At 28.5% G+C, this 25,000-nt stretch overlaps 1 protein-coding gene across 6 annotated transcripts in view; it reads left to right on the forward strand.

Moving 5' to 3' along the window:
* The window catches only part of LOC145256384 (mitogen-activated protein kinase kinase kinase kinase 5-like), a 662,642-nt gene that overhangs the window by 258,890 nt on the left and 378,752 nt on the right, over positions 1-25,000 (forward strand). For all 6 annotated transcript variants that reach the window (XM_080115226.1, XM_080115224.1, XM_080115227.1 and 3 more), the window contains exons 3-4: positions 2,440-2,530; positions 16,591-16,655. In XM_080115226.1, coding sequence (XP_079971352.1) covers positions 2,440-2,530; positions 16,591-16,655 — 156 coding nt within the window. The remainder of the gene's footprint in view (positions 1-2,439; positions 2,531-16,590; positions 16,656-25,000) is intronic.

A 25,000-nucleotide genomic window follows, 5' to 3' on the forward strand; every position in this document is an offset into this window, starting at 1 on the left:
TATATATATATATAAAAAATTATTTTATAGAAAATACAGTTGTGAAATTATTTAAAAAAAAAAAAAAAAAAAAAAAAAAAAGACATTCTGGTTTACCTACGATATTTGGGATAGATTTGCGTTTGAAGCAAATTTATTTTCTAGAAAATACACTGGCAAAATTATTAAAATAAAAATTATCGTTTACCTACGTTATTAGTGGGCCTGTGACAACAGAATATTCTTTTAATTCTCGGGTTTATATCCCGACACAGTTAGACATACTTAATCAACCGAGAACGACATTCGTCTATATAAAAACAGATAATATTAACGGATATATACTCAAGAGTCAAAACAATGAAAAGAATATGCTGTTCTCACAGCCCTCTTGCGTTTTAAAAAAGAAAATCACATTTAAATTTTCCACAAATAAGTACTTTTTTGAATAAAGAAAATCATTATCGTTTCCCTACGTTATTTGTAATCTATTTGCATTTAAATACTGCATTATCATTGTACGTGAATAGGTAGTTTTTTGAATTAAGCAATAATATAACTTTTTACTATTTTTTGTAAAAATTACCGTTGGGTTAAATCAAGATGATTAAGCACAAAGTTATTTTATAGAAACTACAGTTGCAAAATTATTAAAAAAAAAAAAACATTTTGATTTACCAACATATTTATTATTTATTTGCGTTATAAAACAACTAATATTTAATGGAAGTTTTCAAGCAATGTAGTTACCGATTTTACCTTTTCTTTCTTTTTTTTTATTTTAAATATTTTTTTTTTCTTGACCGACACACATATAACTAAAAGGGAATCTTAAAGGTCAACACAAATATCTCACTTTTTGTAAACATAAATTTTTTCTACATTTTGCTATAAACAAATTGTCTATATTATAAATGCTAAATAAACTTTAAAAATTTATAACCTTGTTATTGAACATGTAATCATGTGATTAAATTTTAAGGTGGAAGCACAGATTACTTACACAACACCCTCCTCTAACATGTTCAAAATGGCTTTCAAAATAATATTATTTCAGCATAGTAACAAAAAAAAAATACATAAGTACGCAACATTTACATTTTTTCTGACTGACACTGCACACAAAATTTCAAAGCTGGTTCATAGTATTTGTGCATGGAGATCATGATAACGATTATCAAGATTAAATTTTGGGCAGATAATTTGAAAACCCGCCCCCTGCAGAATGGGGTGTCTATTGAGAAAACCGTTCTTAACAGGAGTAGGTTGGGAGTGTCCATTCCGAAAGCCATTCTTATCATGAGGATGTTGGAAGTGTCTATTCCAAAAGCCGTTTTTAACATGAGGAGGTTGGGGGGTGGGCAATACCAACAATAGATGTACTTAAACTTTTTACAAGGGGGAGAGGCATGTTTCCACCGGCCTATGCTGGATAACGGGTCCTGCTAGTAGGTTATAAAACAGATATAAGTGTGATCAATAAAATGTAAAAAGTACAATGACTGTTTCCAAAAGTTGAAAATGCCCAGTTGTTCATAAGATTGTATTCCATACAAAAATTTTATTCATAAAATTTTCTCCCTTCCAACAGAGCATTTTTAATATACAAAAATAACAATTTGTTTAATTTTTGGTCTTCAGATTTTTAAAATCAAATTGATTTCTTTATATTCTACTTACAATTAGCCGTCAGTCACTATCAACAAAGAAGGGGTACTAAATTCCAAAACTATAGGTAAATGCCTTCTTTACTCTCTTCTCTTTCCAGAGCTCACTGTATTAGATGCAGGCAGAGAGTGAGATGAAATTAATTTAACTTGCTTGTATCTTAATATTAGTTGCAGTGGGGTTGAATACTCTGTACCTTTTAGATGCTATTAATGCATTTTTTTTTTTTTTTTTGCATCTTTTCTCTAACCAAATGTACACAATCTTTCTCATTCTTGACCTATCTTCATCAGAAAAGTGAAAATTTTTATTTTGAGATGAATAGATCTTCTGCAATCATCAAAATCTAGATGGAAAAATGAATCTGAAACAGAATTTAAAATTTTCTTAATAAATTAGATTTTTTCTGGTGTTAATTTTAATAAACAATATTATATTTTAAGTATTTGTCCTTTTTTTTCTTTTAAAATGAAAACAAAATTAAAATCAACAATTATTACATGGAAAAATATTGATTTTTTTTTTTTTTTTTTTTTTTTTTTTTTTTTTTGAGAAAACCAGCTTTTGTGAGACAGGCAAAAAGTGTTAATGTAGAAATGGAAGTGGGTGAGTATTGCTATAGTGGAAATAGGAGGATAGAAAAATAATAGGAAATGAAAGAAGACAAGTAAGTGTTATTTCTGTTGGTGCAAAAAAGAAATGAATTTGGTTTAAGTTTTTAATTGACAGCAGATTTACCTGCAATTTTTGTCATGCAATTAAAAAAAAATCTTTTCACCTTTTTTTTTGCAGGAGATGATTTTGCTGTTATTCAGCAGGAAATTGTCATGATGAAAGATTGTAAACACATCAATATTGTTGCATATTTTGGAAGTTATCTCCGGTAAGTGTGCAGACATTCATTCATTTTGTTTTTTGAAAATACTTTTTACAAAATGAATTCTAATATTTACTTTTAATCAATTTTTCTTATTTAATTTTTCAGAATTACTGCTACTTATATTGGTACCAGGCACAGCACTAAATGCCTCAAACACCCTTGAGAAAAGTGTTCATAATCCTAACCCTTCTCCAAAATCCAACTATCAATTTCTATCTTTTTAAATAACATTTTTTATAAATACCCTACTTTATACCCTACTTTATAACCCCTATCAACGACTTAAGCTATTCCACCAACTGTCTGAGTATCACTATAAACTATATCAGTGATGTGGCTCCAATTTGGGAGCTTTAAGTGTGTGTATTGATCCCGCAATTGCAATATCTCAGGTCCACTCTAACCCACTGTGGTAATATCTGTCAGTATCTCATTTCTTTTTTAAAGATTGTCATGGAAATATAATCAGGTATCCCAAACTAGCCTAGTTTAGGATGCGAAAACTGATAAATAAGGTTAAATTTCCCTTAACTTCAACCTATGATATCTTTATTTTTTGGGTTATTTTGATAAAGTTTTAATTTAAATAAAATTTAATCTTTTTGCTTTATAGATATATAATTCTTTTTCTTGTGTCTTTAACAGTTTTTTATCCAGGCTACTTCAAGTTATGTCACTAATTTTGGTGAACACTGCTTTATTTTTTACACACAAAAAAAAAATGTTGGTGTTTTTCAAATTTGGTGCACGTGATATTGTGAGTCTCTACGTATAAAAAAATAGTACCATTTTAAAGAAAAAAGGTCACTTATCAATATGGTGAGCTTAAAAAAGGGTTTTAAGTTGTTTTTAAAAAAAAAAATCCGACTTGAAAACCTCATGAAAGAAATAAGAAAGAAATTCAATTGAAAAAATTCCGAAAATAGCACCGTTTTGTAGAGAAATATCTTCTCTTTAATAATCTATGCTCATAAATCAAGGAGCGCCACTAATAAAAGTGAGTGTACCTACACATCAAGATTTAATGCCAAGTGACCGAAGTAAGAAGTATCATCATGAAAATCAACTGTCAGCACGGATGAGCCATGCGACCGAACGTAAACAAACAACTTATTTCACTAATATCAAAGTTCTTAGGCGAGTTTTTGTTTATTTAAAAGTTATAGAAAGTTATTGTTTAAAATAATACTTTTAGTGAGACAAACACGTCAATAAAAGAAATAAAAATTTATAATTTAAAAAATAATGTTAGGTGTTTATTTTCTATATCTTCTTTCAAACTTTCATATGTTCTTTGCTTTATCGTCTTTCTGTTGGATAAAGTTCAGTATTGTTAAATTATCTTTTGTAAAATTAAACTGGGTATGTTTTAAACCAAAAAAACATTTAGTTGCATGTGACTGTGAAGGATTTTTTTTTTTTTTTTTTTTCCATTTTAAAAAATGTGCCTCATTTTTTTGTGTACTTATTTAAATTCTCTTATGTTCTGTCGGGCGGTTTTGATATATCTAACATTTTAAATTATTTTTTTTATTAGACTGTACATTTTCATTACTTAAAAAAATAACAAAATGTAGGTAAGTTTTAAGTTACGTGCAACAAGTCATGTGTAAATAAAAAAAAAATTAATTTCACGTAAAAATGTACTTTTCTTTTTTTTTAAAGTTCTATCTGGCATTTTTGATAAATTTGAAGATTTTGTTAAATTATCTTTTAATTACAATATACATTACTTAAAAAATAAGAACTGAAAATATTAAGTTATGTGCACATGGTGCGTAAATGAAAAAATTAATTTCACTGTAAAAATGATTTTTGTTGTTTATTTAATAATTCCTGAGACAGTACTTCTACAGTTTATTGCTGAAAATGGAGACGCCATTTTTTTTCGTGCACCTGTCGTTAAAATCCGAGGGAGAAATCAATATTTTAAACTATGGCCAAAGTTAGAAATAAATAACAAAAAAATTAAACTAGATATTAATTACTTCCAGAAAGAACTATAAAAAAAGTAAATAAAGAAAGTGAAAGAGAACATATATCCATAATTATTTAATTGAAAATGTTTCGATTTAATTATTGAAAACAGGAAAGTTTTTCATGAAATGTATATATATTTTTATTATTAAAAACAGAAAATGAAAATGACATATTTATAATTGTCTAAACTGGGCGAGCGCCATTCGAAAACAAAACATTTACTGTATCAAAATATTATTGTAAAAACATTTATTAAAAAGTTTGCATAACCAGAACTAGCACCCATACTTACAAAACTGTTTAAACGTTGTCTTAAGGAAAATTGCTTCCCATCACCCTGGAAAATCTCATCAGTATGCCCTGTATTTAAGAATTCAGGTGATCGTTCATCCCCCTCTGAGTACAGGCCAATAAGTCTCCTGTGCGTCATGAGTAAGTTGCTGGAATCTGTGTTAAATAGAGAAGTAATCAACCATCTCAGCAAAAATAACCTTCTTAGTGACACACAATATGGTTTCCGTTCTGCTAGATCTACAGCAGATGTGCTTACAGTTATATCTCAGGATTAGCGAATCTCTCGACAGAGGCAACCTTTCTAGGGCAATTGCTCTTGACATATCAAAGGCCTTTGATAGGGTATGGCATAAAGGTTTACTTCACAAGATTTCCAGCTATAGTATAGCTGGAAATGTCTTCTCAATTATTAAATCATTTCTCTCTGATAGGTTCATAAGAGTAGTAGTTGAGGGGCAAAAATCAGAAGCTCACAGTATAAATGCTGGAGTTCCTCAGGGGTCCATCCTGGGCCCAACTCTTTTCCTGATCTACATTAATGATCTTCCAAATCACATCCTTACATCATTTGTAAACATTTTTGCTGACAACACTACCATCTATGGTAGCACATCTAAGACAGTAAACGACCACGTTCTCTCCGATTCTCTCTCCTCTGATCTTGATCACGTTGTACAATGGGGAAAGGAGTGGCTGGTTACTTTTAATGCATCTAAAACCAAGCTTCTATCTTTACATCATCAACGTTCTGATCCCCATCTGGCATCAATTAAAATGAATGGCTCTCGTCTTGGGGAGGCCTCAAGTTTTGACAAGCTTCTGGGCTTCTGATCTTAAATGGAATACGTACATCAAATCTGTTGCCAAGGCCGCTGGAAAAATGGTCGGATTCTTCTATCGATCCAGTAGATATCTCACTGCTGATGCAATTCTCTATCTATATAAGAGCCAGATACATCCAAGGATAGAATACTGTTGCCACACATGGGCAGGAGCTGCTAGAAAAGACTTGTCCTGCCTTGATAGGGTTCAAAATAGACTTCGTGGCCTGGTGGGAGATGTCCTTTTCTCTTCGCTGCAACCTCTATCTCACAGAAGAGATGTTGTGAGTTTGTCTCTGCTTTATCGTTATTTTCATGGAAAGTGTTTGACTGAGCTTCAATCTATGGTCCCCCCTCGCCAAACTTTCACAAGAAACACTAGACTAGCTGAAAACATTATCAATAATTTTCCCCACTCTTTATCTGTGCCTAAACCTAAACATAGATTCCATGATCAAAGCTTCTTTCTTAGAACTGCACGCCTGTGGAATTGTCTTCCGTTTTCCTGCTTTCCAGCTGTCTATAATATGGTTGTCTTCAAGTCCAACGTGAACAAGTTTCTGATGAGCCGTTCCACTTAAGTTAACAAATTTACCGAACTTCCATTACTATTGATTACTATATTGTCCTTTTGACTACACTCTTTAACCCTTATCCTTGAGTGGCCGATCAGCCTTGATAAGTGGTGACGCCTATGTAAAAAAAAAAAAAAGAAAATATAATTTTAATAAAACAGTTTTGTAATGAAAGCATCATTGGATTTTTATAAAATAGTTGGTTTTTTTTTTTGGTTTTTTTCCGAACAATTAAAAAATTTAATGAAACATTTTTTAAATTAAAGCAACCTTAAAGGGTCAACAACAAATTAATTTAAATGAAACTGAAAAATCATTATCTAGTTTAATTTTTTTGTTATTTATTTCATGCTTCAGTCATAGTTTAAAATACTGATTTCTCCCTCGGATTTTAACAACAGGTGTGGGGGGGGGGAAATGGCGTCTCCATTTTCGGCGATAAACTGTAGAAGTACCCCCGAGGCGTATATGTTCTATCAGGTGTTTTTGATTAGCAATACACATGAAAAAATTTAAATGGCTTAAAATATTTCAATATTGGTATATATAGAAAGAGCTTGATAAGCTAAGAAAGAATCTTTAAAAAATTTTTAAATCCAATTAAAATCAAAGAAGTTATGACTATTTTATGCTCTGCATGTTTAGATATTTTCCCCTCTTTAAGACCATATGTTGTTTTGTCACATTTTTTGCACTACCTTTTTAGTAAAAATACTATATCTATAAATATAAAAGCGAAAATGTATGTATGTATGTTCGCTTTTTCTGTGTGTCTACAAAAGGCTTCTTTCAGAGAAGCGGTCGGTCGGTTCACAACTTTTTAAAACTTTATATCACATATAAATCGTAATATCTCACAGTTAACAATGAAGCTCGCCTGTCTATTTAATTTGCTCGATTTCGGGAAGATAAATATTCAAGATTTGTCGCTCGCCGCATGTGGGTTAGTCTTTTTCCTATAACATCTTGGGGAAGAAAAAGAAAAAAAAAAAAAAAAAAAAAGCGTTCAGCAGTAAATGAAATCCCGCAGTCAAACTTGACTTCATTAACTCATTAAAACGAGCACCTGCTAAATCCAAGTAATTAAATAAATTCAAACGTGTTTCCGTAAGCATGTCGCGGTGGGGCAATGGTGAACGTTGCACTTTCTTTTTTCCCAACTTTGCCTCAAGGGTTCGGTTCCGGTTCGATCCTCATACTTACTTTTTCCTTTTTTTTAACCCCCCCCACACACACACACACCCAAACACCCAGGCAACGCCGGGTACCCCTCGCTAGTACTTTTATAAATCAGTCCATTTTCTGTAGGCTGTTTTTGAATCCAGTCAACAACGGGTACTTTTGCTAGTCTTTGTTAAAACACAAGACTAAGCAATGAAATTTGCCATATAAGTGTATTTTTGTGCAAGGAATCTGAATATGCTACTGAAAATCTCCAGAAATGAATGGTTTCCAAATAATCTGCAGTAAATGCGCATAAATATGCTGCGATTGCTTAAAAATGCTATGTATTCTTTTAGAAAAGAAGTTAGAGAGCTCAAAGTTTAGTTGTAATGCATTTTATGTGCCAAAAACTGAAATCGAAATCTAGGATTGGTTAAAAATGAATATATTGCAATATTTCTTTGGTATTATTGTAGATTAGTACCTTCTGTTACCCCTCCCCATCTGACCACCTCTCCAAAATATGTGATTCTACCTTTATAGACAATTGAATGTGAACAATTTGAAAAGCTTTAATAAAAGATAAACAAAAATTATATTAGAATTTAATGTAAAATGATTTCCCATTTTAAATCATTCGAGCGTTTTAGGGCAGCCCCCCCCCCACACACACACACACACCTTTTTCCTATGATAAATAAATCTTGGGTGTTTTTTTTTTTTTTTGTTTTCTAAAAGGCGATTATGCGTGGTTTTAAGAGGGTCTTTGTGCAATTATGAGAAGGTGGGGAGGTTTCCACTCTGACTTTGGGTTAATGATAGGACTAAGGAAAATTATGTGTGAACATCCTGAAGACTTGATAGAAACAAAACAAAAACCATTTTGGAATTTAGAGTGGGGGTTGGTTTCACATAAATGTAAAATAATTCACCATTTCAAGAGGATCCTTGCGTTTTAGGACAGTTGACCAATTTTTTTTTTTTTTTTTTTTTTTAGATTAATCATGTGCACTTTTCGTTAAACGTTTTTATGCTTTTTTATTTTTGTTTTTTATTTTTTTTTACACTTATACGAGCTCACAGAGGAAGTTTGTTTAGTGGGGAGTTCTGTCACTTGTACTTAGCATTATTGTTAAGGCTAAAGGTTTTAGGAGGAGGCTTGCCACTCATACCTAGGATTAGACATAGAATTAAGCAATTTTTTTTTTTTTTTTTTAAGAGGGTGTTTGATACCCATTGTGAAACTTTACAAGAATTATGACAAACAGACAAAAATAAATGTTATTTAAAAAATTGACGTTCCTCTAACAGAAAACATGATGCTTGGAAAAATATCAAGTATTTAAATTCTATTTAAATATAAGAAAAAGAAACAAGTTTTTGCTAAAGCTGAGAAATTGTTAAAAATTTTGAATAAATGTTATTTTGATTTTTAATTACATTTCATGTCTTTTCCTACTGTTTTTATTTTTTAACTGAGCACTTCCTACAAATATTTAAATATTGATTATTTTTTTTATTTATTTATTTTTTTTTTTAATAATCCGGTAGATTAGTTTCCATTGGATAATAATTCACTGAAAACATTTTTAAGGGACGAAAATTAAGTGTTACCGTTTGTACACGTGAACCAAAACATCATATTTCACATTTTCACTTGTTAGAATATTTTAAAATTTACTACTACCCAATTTTTTATAATATTTGTATGTTTGATAACAAAATAGCTCTAACTAAACATGTAAGAAATTTTTTTATAACCAGATTTTCAATTAAAAAAAAAATCGATTTGGAATAAAAATAAACAAAAACAAAACGTCTGTTTACGCCATGTTATCGCTGCTGCTAATACTATAGCTAATACTATAGAAGTCTTGATTCAAATTCATAACGATTTTTTCAGATATTATGTTTTTAAATTATTACATACCACTAGAGAAAACACTGTCCAATCATCTTTTTAACGAATAAACATAGTAAAAAGATTGTTTTATTAAACAGTGGGTGTCCAAAGAAAATTATTTTAAAAATTTTCAATACTCATCATTTTGAAATCTTTTTTTAACACAATAAAAAAACGAGTGGTCAAATGAATTTCGAACACTCGAAATTATTAAAAATGATATCTCTTTTGGCTAATTTCCAAATTTCATTAAAAATTTCTTAACAGAAACATGGTACGAATGTTTACAAATCAGGGAGGGTCGTTACAAAATCTTACCGAAAATACCGTTTTATGATGTTAACATTTTTATCACTTTATTTGCTTAAAACTCTAAAATTATATAATGTATGTTATTATTTACTGATTCATTTGAAAGTATATTCATTTCTGAACAAAACGGTTGTATTTTGAAGACTTAAAGTGCTTTGGTTTTAAAATATGACTATTTTAGCAAAAACCCCTTGAAATCTATGATTATCCAAAGCGTTTTAATGGCCATGTGTATTGCTATTTTGATAAACTTGAACTGAGATATCTCACGGTTGTGTTAGGTGTCAAAATCAACACCAGTGGAAACAAAGTGCAACTGGAAGCTGCTGTCTCTGACTACTTGAGAAGAAATTCAGTTAATTCATTTCCACCTCCAAAGCAACAAAAAAAGTCCCTTAGTGATCTGCTGAACATACAGATAACTCCTGCAGTTGTGATGAAGAACCATCTTAGGATATCTTCAGTTATGAGCATCAAGGGCAATGGGTTGCTGTCTACTATGACACCAACTTTACATTAGCCAAGTCATTGAGGTTATATCTGCATCCAGCACTGTAATAAAATTTTTATTGCAAACCAAAGGTAGAAAAGATTTTTTTTCGATGGCCTTTGTCAGATGATATTGCACAGGTAGAGTCAGCATTTGTTTACAGATGGGGTTTTGAGGTAATGCCAGTTTAAAGTGACGGTAGGATTTGGAGTGTTCTTGATATATCTACCATAGCAGAAGCTTATGAAAGAATTCTGAGAAAAAATTAATAAGGAAAGGAATTGTAGTAAGACCTCTGCATATAAAATATCTTGTTTACTTATCTTTTAAATTGAAAATTTTTCAATGCTTGAAAAAAAAATGACTTGTGACTTTTTGTATGACAAATTTCAAATCTTATTGTTGTCGGCCCTTTTTTGGCGAATTTAAATTCTCCAAAGTAAAAATATTTCTGTGGCAAAAAGTTTTGTTATTAGAAACAAGGCAAACATTTGAGTTCCTCGCCCAAAAATTAGTAAAGTTGTAAAGTTTCAAGCTTCTACCTCCAATCGTTACATTTTTATAACAATTTCAGTAACGTATACTTTTGACTCATTCTTTTTAACCCTTTTTTGTCCTTTTCACCAAATTATCTGTTCGACTGCTTTTACATGGTCCACAATTGAGTGGTTTTATCAATTTATAATTAAAAGAAAAAAATCTCTTGATTTCTATGTTATGAATCATAATAAGAAGATTCAATACATTAGCTATTGAAATGAAATTGATATGAACAGTCAAAGTCGCATTTCCGTGTCATATTTGCACTTGTTTCCTGTTGGTAGTGGGATTTTGCCTAATGTTTAGGTTGATTTCATCTAATAATTATTGCTTTCATTAGTATTAATTTTCATTTACCACAAGATGACATTACATTTATAAGGATTTTTCATTTGTTAGTAGCTTACATTTTCAGTTATATACTATGAAATTTGGCTTCGAAACCATGATAAAGTGAAAATAAAAAATTTTCAACTTCTCAACAAACTTTGAACGATCATAACTTAATGGCTAATTGAGCTACCAAAATAAATTTGGTACTTTTGTTTATGATTTACAAAAATTTATATGACCACATGAATTTTTTTTTAGATATAATGAAAATAAAATTTTGGTTTGGAATATCTAATATAATCTATATATCTATAAAAGTGAAATTGTCTGTATGTGTACATTTTCCTACTAAACTACTCTGTCAACTTTTGGTCTATAGACTCGAGATTTGACATAAGGAGTATTGAGATTTGGGAAAATCTTTTTAATCTGTTTTCGGCCAGAAATTTGGCTTTTAAGGGGTCAAAACCGATTTGACCTTTAGAAAAACTCTAGAAAACTTCACCAATTTTAGGTCTTGAAATTTTAAATGTAAGTTACTTGGATATGGGTCAAACTTTTTACTTTGATTTGAAACCAAAACAATGAATGTTTAGGGGTCAAAGTTAGAAAAAACTTGACCTCTGTGGTCTCTACCAAATTTACTCAGCCAAGTTCTGGTCTAAACATTTGAAATTTTACAGAAAGGGTATTCAGAGACAGAGCAAACTTTTTAATTGGTTTGGGTCGAAAATTTGAACTGTCCAGAGATCAAAGTTAAAAAGATTTGCCCTTTGAGTTTAGCAATCTACTCGGCCAATTTTGGGTTTAAACATTTGAAATTTTACATAAGAGGTATTCAGGCATGTGGTAAGCATTTTAATCAGTTTTGGGGCAAAAATTTTGCTGCCAAAAAGTAAAAGTTGAAAGAGTTGACCTTTGCAGATTCTACCAAACTCCTCCGCCAAATTTGGGTCTAAACACTTGAAATTTTAGATGTAGGTAACTTGAACATGGGTCAAACTTTTTATTTTGATTTGAGACCAAAACAATAAATGTTAAGTGGTCAAAATTGGGGTCAAAGTTAAAAAAATTACCTCTGCGGTCTTTACCAAATTACTCAGCCAATTTCTGGTCTAAACATTTGAAATTTTATATAAAGGGTATTCACACATAGGGCAAGTTCTGAACAGTACATAGAGCCTGAGCAAAGCCAAGCTGAACTGCTAGTAATGTTATAAAATGAATTAAAATAATCAAACAAAATGGAAATTAATACCATGAAATATTAAAAAAAAAATATGAAGAACTACAACCATTCAAATGTTTAGCAAAATAACTTAATTCTGTATTAAATCTAAAAAAAGGTTTCCAGTGGAATTACATGTAGGTTGAGAGATGATATCCAGTTTGTGTGCAAGAAATGTAAAACGGAAATCAGATGCGAAGAAAGTATAATTGGATGGTGAGGCCAATGAGGTTGTTCACAAGTTTTGTTACCTAAGTAATATTATTGGAGCACGAGGAGGAGCTCCTGTTAATGTGATTACAAGAGTTTGGCATGGATGAAGTAACTTCTTAGAATTTTTGCCATTACTAACTAGCAGACGAATCAGGGGCATGTGTATGACATGTGATGTATGTAAATGAAACCTGGCCAGTGAGGCTATGTGTTGTATGTAAAGAAATGTAAGAATATACAAAGTATTTGTAATGTAAACTTTCAAACATTTTTTATCACATTTGATAAAAAGATGAATCCATCAAAAACATACCATATTTCACCGATTTTACCAATGTTCTACATAAAATGCAACAACTCGTAAAAATCATATCAATTGAAAACATTATGAATCCATTGACGATATATTCCACCAATTTTACTGATTCACTGTATTGCAGCATAAAATTGCTTGAAAATCATGAAATCAGTGGAAACTCCTTTAAACAATGTAAATCAAGATAAACTTTGGTGAAATCACTTTAACTTTTAAAAATTTCTTAGCCCATGTGATAAACATTATGAATCCATTGGGAATATACTATACTTTATCTATTTTACTCATACAATTACCATAAAAATTGAATAGCATCTGATTCTCTTTGTACAAACTTAGTTAGGCAACATTTATCTTCCTATATACTTTCCAACACAACCACTGATCATCACTTTGCCATAACTGCATTTCATCTATGATTATATAACTTATTTGCTGCAATCATTTTCAGAACATTTCTTTTACTCTTCACAACCTGTACTAAAATCCAAGCCTCTAGGAATAACCTCTTTTATGATCTGATTTGCCATGTTTAAGAACATCTTGGTGCTTGTTTTACTTGCAGCCGTACCCTTTGCACTCTTAAATGCCATTTTTTTCTCAATTTTTAAAGCTAAGACAGATACTGTTTCAGTAACTTTTACATTTTTTGCCCTGTGGTATTACCATTTTCTGTTTGTAGATTTCAGAAAGAGTGTTTCCATATATGGTTCTAAAGAAATGGTTGAATATGAAATTTTCTATGAATATTGGTAGTCTTGAGTTTAAATTTCTAGCATTTTGCTATATTGCTACGTAGTGTCAAATATCTTCTTGAGATCAAAATTTGATGAAGGCATTTCTGATAAATGTTTCTAATTGAATTGAATGATTAACTGTGCGTCGTCCTTTTTTTTCTAACCAGCTTGAAAGTTAGTAGGTTGTGGGTTTCTAGAGTCAAACTTAGACTGTTGTGGAAAAAACTGGTTAAGCAGATTGGTCTATAGCTGGATGGGTTTGAAAAGTCGTTTCCAGTTTTGAGTATGGGGATGATGTTAACTTGTTTCCAGAGATTGGGTACTTTCCACTAATTGTTCAGGATGTTTGGTAGGTATTTCATGGGATGATCTGGAAGCTGCTTGAAGAATTTGTAGTGTATCTTGTCTGGTTCTACTAAGGTATTATGCAATTAGATAAAAGGGTTCTGTAATTTGGCTAAGGTAAAAGGCAAGTTGTATTTTTGTGTTTTTGGAGTGAAAGTCCATTTTAATCTTTTTTCATTATTTTCTGTAAAGTTCTGAAATTTTTTACTGTGGTTCGTTGTGGAGAAGTTTATTGGCAATTTCTTTACGGCCAATTACTTTTGCATTGTTGCTGTTTGAGAGGGATGGTTGTATTTTTGTCAGTGATTTTTTTTTTTTTCTGATTATATTCCACACCGTTTTTGTTTTTGCGTTGGAGTTAAGTTTCGATATGAATTATTTCCATGTGGAACATTTAGATTGTTTGTTTGTCACACTTTGGCTCTGCATATTTAAAAGAATGTTTCTTCAATTTGCATAGAGCAGCTTTGCATAGTTTCATAGCTTTTCTACATTCTTCATTAGACCAAGAATATTGTGTTCGGTGAGTTTTGAAAATTTAAGGATGCATTTTTATTCTATGGAAGTTGTTTTAGTGAAGTATGTAATATGATCTTGGGTTTTGGTATTTGAGTTGGGAGTTAGTTCTGTGGAACAAATAATTTTAAATTTGTTCCAGTTTGTTTTTTTAAGGTTCCAATTTTGAGTTTTGTCTGTTTTCTATTTTATTGATAAGTAATCCCTTCCACAATTATCTTTGTGTGTTGACCATGTAAAGTCCATTAGAATGGAAGGATCACAAAGGATTAGGTTTATTGCTGAAAATTTTCTTGAGTGCAGGAACGTGTGTTGAGGATTGGTTGTTGCAAATGCATAGGTTATTTTTATGAGGCTTTTTGAATTCTAGTAAAATCCTTATTTCATTTAAGAGTTTTGTAACGTCTTCTATTTTCACATTGAGTTTGTTGCTTTTGTGTGTTGGTTTGATCTTTTAGCTATTTCTGCGTAATTGATATTTTCTATTATTTTTCTGGCTTCGAAGAAGGTAATGTTTGCAGTGTTTGTTATTTTAAGGATTTCTTTTTCTTTTATCTAAACAGGGCAATTTTTGGAATTTTCCTAGTGATTTTTATTTTAATTAGCGCATTTAGGTTCAGTTTTGCCTTTTTGTGTAAATAAATTTCCCCACATCTTATGCATGTTGGGAGAGAGGCATGTGCATTTGTCACAATGTCCATATATTTTGCAATCTCAAAGCCCCATAAAGGAGGTGTTGGGAGGAAAACCCATACGCCCCAACACAACAGGGACACAGGAGAGGTATACTCCACTCTTTGGCAGACTCAATCATTAGTGGTTTTTTATTTGTTTTTAAGCTTTATTTTTTATTTTTTTTTTTTTTTTAAGAAAAAAATGCTTTCCGGTCAAGTTGGGTTTGTTGTCCAAGTGGATTAACCCTTCAACTACAGCTTACTAAATCAGTTTATTGTATAATGTAGGGAGCGTTAGCATATTTTCTTGTTGGGTTTGTCAAATTTAGAACTAGATGTAATTAACCAATTGATTAGATTGGGCCTATCCAACCATCCATCTAGCCCAAGTAAGGGCCAAAGTGGTATGTTGCAGGTTTATATCCTTATAATGTCCTAGGTATGATCTGCTCAGCCACCAGGATCTTGTCCTTCAGCTTCATAGATTGCCATTCACAGCCAACAGGTGGCCCTGCTGAGGGGCTTTTACCATCTGCAGGGGGAGCAGTCAGTATATTCTAATGTCCCACCAACTATGAAAATAGAAAGCAAATCCATCAGTGAACACTAGTCTCTCTCAAATTATCCAAAACAAGAGACCTACTAAAAACTGATATCCTTAAGAACAATCCTAAACTTAATCAAATTGAAGACAGCAAACTATAGACAGATAACATAAAGTAAATAATATTTAGTGAAGAGCAACTATTTAAAATATGAATAAAACTTGAAAAACAAAATAATTTAATGGAATATAAGGGTTTTTAAAAGCCAACTTGGATGAACTAACACTGCTCATTTCAAACCAATTTCTAGATGTTATCTGCATACAGGAAACTATCCTAAAAGAGAATGTCAAAATGAATGGTAGTTGTACATATTAAGAACCAGGCATGTCTCAGCCTTTTTTAGTAATCTGACGTAAGATGCCAATTAGTCAATCACAGCATGTGGTAACGTAGCAGATGTAAAACTCTGAAGGGGGAAAAAAAAAACTAGTTGAGAATAGTAGTCTGAAGAATTCAAATAGTATGAATAGTTTGGTGTTATTTCTTAAAAGCTATCCAACACATGTAAAATGAACATGAAACAATATGATAATGATATTCATCATAAAATCAATTCCATAATAAACAGTGCATTAAAATTGATAAATGTTTATAATACAATTTGTGGGAATGACATCCTTATATGTGCCTGTTTTAAGAAAGATTTTGCTAATTTTCTGGACCTACCCATCTATTTAGTTAGATAATATACAGTAACAAAGTAAGCATTTAATAATTTGTCAGATTTAAGAAATTTAACGCTATACCAATATATTAACATATTAGTTTCAGTAATGTACAGTCTGACTTTTTTGTTTTGATAAAGCATTGATGGCAGAATGCTGGATCATGTCCCAGTAAGGAGAGACAGAGGATATTTGTGTTCTTTTAAGTTGTCATGCTATTTGATGACAAGAATTGATTAAATGATGGACAACATTTTATTTATGTTTTCCAAAATGTTTTCTTCACAATGTATTGTTTTTCAAAATATTTATTCATTTATTATTTTTCCTTTTCTTTATTTCTCTTTAGGCGAGACAAGTTATGGATTGCCATGGAGTATTGTGGTGGGGGATCTATGCAAGATATTTATCATAGTAAGTAATTTTGGACACTTTACGTAATTTTTTTTATCATTTTGAACTAAATACTTTTTGTCATTATAGTAACATTTTACCTTAGCTGATACTAACTTTAACTGGTGTAACATGATCAGCCTGTCGGAAGATCGCTTTCTGACTCAAATGCACCTACATTTTGTGTTTTCTTTTAACTATTTGCACAACTAAATCATGTTTTGCAAAGCTGAAAACAAAAACAACAGTCTCTCTCCCCTTCCTCTCTCCCTTTTTTCTTTTTCCACCCCCCCCCACTTACCTACTGGCTACTTAAAACACACAAATCAAGAATATTATAAACCGTTTCCCTTGCAGAGCTAAATCATGTTCTGCAAGACCAGAAAGAAAAACAACAAAATCCACTACAAATCCTTACATCTCTATCTTATTCTAGAAAATCAGTAATCTGGAACCCATGAATAAATATAGGAATGTGTAAACAACTTGAAGTATAATACACTTTTTTTTTTCTCCTCGCCTTGTTGGTAGGGTGCCAGAATAAGCCAACTGCCCCCCCGAGCAAAGGTTAAAATCCCTTAATGAGGCAACCAGCTAGCCGTGGGTTGCTACCCGTAACGCTTTAGAACATGATCCCGGTGATTAAGCTGTCCTAGACCTGGATGCATAGCAGTCTAGACACCGCAACACATTACTTCGGCTCTTACTTCAGCTATTATTATTATTATTATTATTTCTGCTAGTGTTAGTTTTATTTTTGTCATGGTGTCTACTTTTTTTTAATAACTCAAGCGATGAAAAAGCATTTAACAGGTCAACCAGTATCTACAAAACAGCCCTAAAAAATAGTGGATACAAAAATATCGATATCAAATATAAGCAACAAAACACCAACTATAATGAAATTAAAAATAGAAGAAAAAGAACTATAATTTGGTATACGGCCCCATACAATCAAATATTAAAAACAAAACTTGGCAAGAAATTTCTAGATCTTATTGAAAAACACTTTCCCGCAACCAACCCCTTACACAAAATCTTCAATAAAAATACCTTAAAGTTATCCTACAGTTGTTGTGAAAATTTAGAGATGATAATTAAAGCACATAATAACAAAATACTAAATAAAAACAATGTAAACAACAACAAAATAAGTAATAAAAAAGTAGACACCATGACAAAAATAAAACTAACACTAGCAGAAATAATAATAATAATAATAATAATAATAACAAACCAACCCCGGACAAGAACAACCATACCATAAATAAAAATACTAATAACGAACAAGATAAATGCAACTGTAGACACCGCACACTTTGCCCAGTTCAAAATAAATGTCTAACAAAAAGCGTAGTTTATCAAGCAACAATATTTGCGAAAGAAAACCCGAATAACAAGAAATATTACGTAGGCATGACATCCTTAAATTTCAAAACCCAATACTATGACCACAAAAGTACATTCAACAATAAAAAACACTGTATAAAAACAACACTAGCGAATAAATTCTGGGAACTCAAAGAAAGCGGACATTCGCCGGTAGTCGAATGGAAAATAATAAGACAAGCTACCACGTGTAGGCATTTAGATGATCCATATAAATTATGCCTTCATGAAAAATTTGCTATCCTGTACTTTAAAGAACCCCAAAATCTATTAAACTGTAGAAGAGAAATAGCAAATAACTGTGTTCACAAAATAAAATTTACTCTAGGATAGCGATACAAAATAGTTTTAAAACTAACAAAAACAATAGAAAATAAACAAATAAATAAATTAAATAAACATGAATATACATAAACGATCACACATATATGTGTGTATATATACATATATGTATTCAGATAATGATTAATTTATAAGTAAGAACATAAGATTTATTAAGATAATGATTAATTTATGAGTAAGGACATGTTAATTAATAATGATAGTAATAATAATGATAAAATGTTAAAAAAGAGAAAGAAATAAGATTTAAGCAGTGTACGAAAAAAGACACACTAATGGGTTGAATAAGGGGTCAACTAGTTCTTAAGTTTGGAAGAATCAAAAGTTCAGTCGATATTTATTCTAATGTTCGAAATGGTTGTAGAATTTTTTTTTTTTTTTGTTGGTTTTTCATGGGATTTTTCTGAGACATAGGAAAATGCTCTCGTAATGTTATAAGAAAAATCTTTTATCTCGTATGAGTCATGTGCTTGTGGAAACGCGTTATAGTGTGACGAGAGATATAGTGATCTCTGCATGATTCTAAGATGCGAGATGGAGGCCATGGGGTCACAGAGTTGTTGACCTTCGAGGGCGCAAGGATTCGCACCACATGGTATTATTTGTAGATGTAATTTTATTTATTTTATTTATGATCTATTGAATGATGGTATGACAGTTCTTTTGCCAGTGAGGTGAGCTTAGGATTCCCTTAGAAAAAGTGGGTAGTAAAAAAATGTATGTCTCCGTCATACATTTTTATAAATAATGGTGGAAGGAATGTTAGAGAATAGAGAGAGAGAGAGGGGAAGATGTGAGTTATAGCGTGGCCTTCGTTATAAAGATGGCCGGCCAGCTGAAAAAATGACGTCATCGCCGAGGTCCCAACAAGCAAGATATGTGGAACTCTTAGACTGTCAATAATGAACAGTAATTTTTACAGACAGCGTTACAAAACTTCAAAATTGGATTAAAATAAAGAAAGAACACGATGATTTATACTGAAACTCATCTAATATTAATAATAAAAAAATAATAAAAAAAACACACAAGTTATTTGTTTAAGTATATTAGCAATTGAATATTTTGTTGTATTATAGATTTTAAAGATTAGAATGCGTTCTTTAATTACTTATAAATTACATTTTAAAAAGTGAAGGAACACGATTTGATTTGAAATAAACTTGAAGTTTATTTAATATAATTAAATGAAAATTATGCATGTAAGATTATGAATATTTGAAGCAGAACACAAGCAAAATATTTGATATGAGTTAAGACAATAAACAAATATTAAAATTAAACTTTTTTTTAAAATCAAAATGAATATTTTTTTTTAATCAAAATGAATATTTTTTAATCAAAATGAATATTTTTTAATCAAAATGAACCACAATATTTTTTCAAAATCAAAAACAATATTTTTAATAAATTCATGAAATATTGCACAGTAAAAAAATAATTAACCTAAAGAAAAAATCATGTTTCACCACATAACAAAAATAACATGCAAAATCATTTTTTTATATCCATATTTTCAGTTTGTTAAAATACGTGGGTTTATATTACTGTACACATAAATTCGAAAAAGTTGTCAAAAAACAAATATATAACAAATAAATGTTATCAAAGGCAAGATAAGTTACTTTTCTGCCAAACTGGATATATTTTTGTGTTTTTATTCAGTGTAACATGTTTATTCAGCTCGAAAAACATAGTGTTTACCGATGTATTCGAAAATTAAAGATGGCGTCTCACACCCTCTTTAACACCGTAAGTTTGGAAAAAGGTGTTATAAATAAAAAACTATTCAAAATACTATTAAAAACCCGCCGAATATATGTCAACCTATGTCACGGTAACATATATTGAGCGAGTTTTTAACAGTATTTTATCCGGTTTTTTATTTATAACATCTTTTCCCACACTTACCGTGTTAAAGAGAGAATCAGACGTCATCTTGAATGTTCCAATACATCGGTAAACACTGTATGGTTTTCGAGCTGAATAAACATGTTACATTGAATAAAAACACAAAAAATATATCCAGTTTGGTAGAAAAGTAACTTATCTTGCCTTTGATAACATTTATTTGTTATATATTTGTTTTTTGACAACTTTTTCGAATCTATGTGTACAGTAATACAAACCCGTTACTTTTCTACCAAACTGGATATATTTTTCGTGTTTTTATTCAATGTAACATGTTTATTCAGCTTGAAAAACAGTGTTTACCGATGTATTCGAAAATTCCAGATGGCGTCTGATTCTCTCTTTAACATGGTAAGTTTGGGAAAAGGTGTTATAAATACAAAACCGGATAAAATACTGTTAAAAACTCGCTCAATATATGTTACCGTGACATAGGTTGACATATATTCGGCGGGTTTTTAATAGTATGTTGTATAGTTTTTTATATATAATACCTTATCCCAAACTTACCGTGTTAAAGAGAGAATCAGACACCATCTTGAATTTTCGAATACATACATCGGTAAACACTATGTTTTTCGAGCTGAATAAACATGTTACATTGAATAAAAACACGAAAAATATTTGGTAGAAAAGTAACTTATCTTGCCTTTGATAACATTTATTTATTATATATTTGTTTTTTGACAACTTTTTCGAATCTATGTGTACAGTAATACAAACCCAATTACGTTAATGAAATGAAAAGACCACGAGTGAACGCGCGTTTTTTTTTTTTTAGTTTAGTTTCATATATATATATATATATATATATATATATATAAATATTTTTAAATTTTATCTTTCTAGCTTTAAAAAAAAAGTTTAAAAATTTTATCAGCCGACATAATTTATTTTTAACTATTGAAAAATTTCAGGAAAATTAATTTTTGCTAGATTTTTAAAACACGTGTTTTAAAGAATCGATGTTGTCTCGCATTTTCATTAGTTTTGTATGCTGTAAAAATTTTTTTTATAATATTAGCAATTTATTTGAAGCTTCTTCTTTTGAATGGTAAAAAATTTAGGATGATAATATTGAATGAAATTATAGTAAACATCGTGTTAAATACAGGGGGGGAAGCACGTTAAAACTTACTTTGCTGAATGGAGATGGTGTAAAATCTTTTTTTTTTTTTACTGCATTATAATTCTTTATCTTTCGGAAATGAAAATACTGTCACTTTTTGGTCCTTTATGATAATTTCCTCAGCAATTTGGAACGATGCACCGTGAAGGCATTTTAATAAAAAAAGAAATATTACACTGACTCCAAGACGTTACGAGTGCCTACCGGTGTCACCGGTAAGGACTATCCGTGATGACGTCAGCAGATTAAATTATTTTTGCCCACCGGCCATCTTGTCTTTTAAGACGGTCTTGGTTATAGTGTAGACACGTTGACCGGAAGTTAAGATCAGCTGATTGGATTGCATACGAGTCATGTGATCAGGTAAGCTGAATCGTTGAGATTTGATTTGGAAACAGAAGACAACGGACGGCTTCCCATTGTCTCCTCCTATTCACAGAGGGGGGGGGGCGCTAACGTGTGTAGAAAAAGACCCCACACATGCTGATTAAACTTTCCACCTTCTGCATGACATCTGGTAAAAGTAAAATAAACTATAGAACGAATTGAAGTGATTGAATCTTCATCCAAAAACAGGACGAGAAATTCCAGATGGTCCAACATCGAAGAAGCAGAGGTAGGTTCTGAAAATACATGTCACTCACACACGATTCCCTTTATGATAAAACATAACTATATAATATAACACGTCATATCTTCTAATCCATTATTAGAGATGACGCAAAAAGCACTCAACCGTTTATTATATAGACAATACAATAAACACTCATATCTTTTATGATACGACAACGTAACAATGTATATATAAATATATACATGATATATATATGATATATATATGATATATATATGATATATATATATGATATATATATGATATATATATATGATATATATATATGATATATATATATATGATATATATATGATATATATATATATATGATATATATATATGATATATATATGATATATATATATGATATATATATGATATATATATATGATATATATATATGATATATATATATATGATATATATATATGATATATATATATATGATATATATATATGATATATATATATGATATATATATATATATGATATATATATATGATATATATATATATGATATATATATATGATATATATATATGATATATATATATATGATATATATATATATGATATATATATATATGATATATATATATATGATATATATATATATGATATATATATGTATGATATATATATATGATATATATATATATGATATATATATATGATATATATATATATGATATATATATATATGATATATATATGTATGATATATATATTATATATATATATGATATATATATATGTATGATATATATATTATATATATATATGATATATATATGTATGATATATATATTATATATATATATGATATATATATGTATGATATATATATTATATATATATATGATATATATATGTATGATATATATATTATATATATATATGATATATATATGTATGATATATATATTATATATATATATGATATATATATATATGATATATATATGATAGATATATATATATATATGATATATATATATGATATATATATGATATATATGAGATATATATATATATGATAGATATATGATAGATATATATCATATATATATGAAAGATATATATGTATGATATATATATGAAAGATATAGATATATATGATATATATATATGAAAGATATAGATATATATGATATATATATATGAAAGATATAGATATATATGATATATATATATGAAAGATATAGATATATATGATATATATATATGAAAGATATAGATATATATGATATATATATATGAAAGATATAGATATATATGATATATATATATGAAAGATATAGATATATATGATATATATATATGAAAGATATAGATATATATGATAGATATATATGATAGATATATATATGATATATATATGATAGATATATATATGATAGATATATATATGATATATATATGATATATATAAATATGATACATATATGATATATATGTATATGATACATATATGATATATATGTATATGATATATGTGTATATGATATATATATGTGATATATATGATATATATATATGATATATATATATGATATATATATGATATATATGATATATATATATGATATACATATGATATATATGATATATATATGATATATATATTATATATATATATGATATATATATATTATATATATGATATATATATTATATATATATACATGATATATATATTACATATATATACATATATATGAAATATATACATATTACATATATATGATATATATATGATATATATATATTACATATATATATTATATATATTAGATATATATATATATATATGTATGATATATATATCATATATATATATATATATATATATATGATATATATATGATATATATATATTACATATATATATTATATATATTAGAGATATATATATATGTATGATATATATATCATATATATATATATATGATATATGATATATATATATGATATATATATGTATGATATATATGATATATATATATGATATATATATATGATATATATATGTTTGATATATATGATATATATATATGATATATATATGTATGATATATATGATATATATATGTATGATATATATAATATATATATAGGATATATATATGTATGATATATATATATATGATATATATATGTATGATATATATATGTATGATATATATATATGTATGATATATATATGTATGATATATATATATGTATGATATATATATATGTATGATATATATATGTATGATATATATATATGTATGATATATATATATGTATGATATATATATGTATGATATATATATATGTATGATATATATATATGTATGATATATATATATGTATGATATATATATGTATGATATATATATATGTATGATATATATATATGTATAATATATATATATGTATGATATATATATGTGTGGTATATATATGTATGATATATATATGTATGATATATATTATATATATATATGATATATATATATGATATATATATATCATATATATATATATATGATATATATATATATATATGATATATATATATATCATATATATATATCATATATATATGATATATATATATCATATATATATGTATGATATATATATATGATATATATATACCATATATATATGATATATATATACATATATATATATATAATATATATGATATATATATATCATATATATATGATATATATATCATATATATATATATATAATAATATATATGATATATATATATATGATATATATATGATATATATATAAATGATATATATATGATATATATATATGATATATATATCATATATATATAACATATATGTGATATATATATATGATATATATATATGATATATATATATCATATATATATCATATATATATAATATATTATATGATATATATATATATGATATATATATATGATATATATATGTATATATGAC

Source organism: Euprymna scolopes, chromosome 32 (genome assembly GCF_053919585.1).
Source record: "Euprymna scolopes isolate OS-2025 chromosome 32, ASM5391958v1, whole genome shotgun sequence".
Classification (NCBI taxonomy): Eukaryota; Metazoa; Mollusca; class Cephalopoda; order Sepiida; family Sepiolidae; genus Euprymna; species Euprymna scolopes.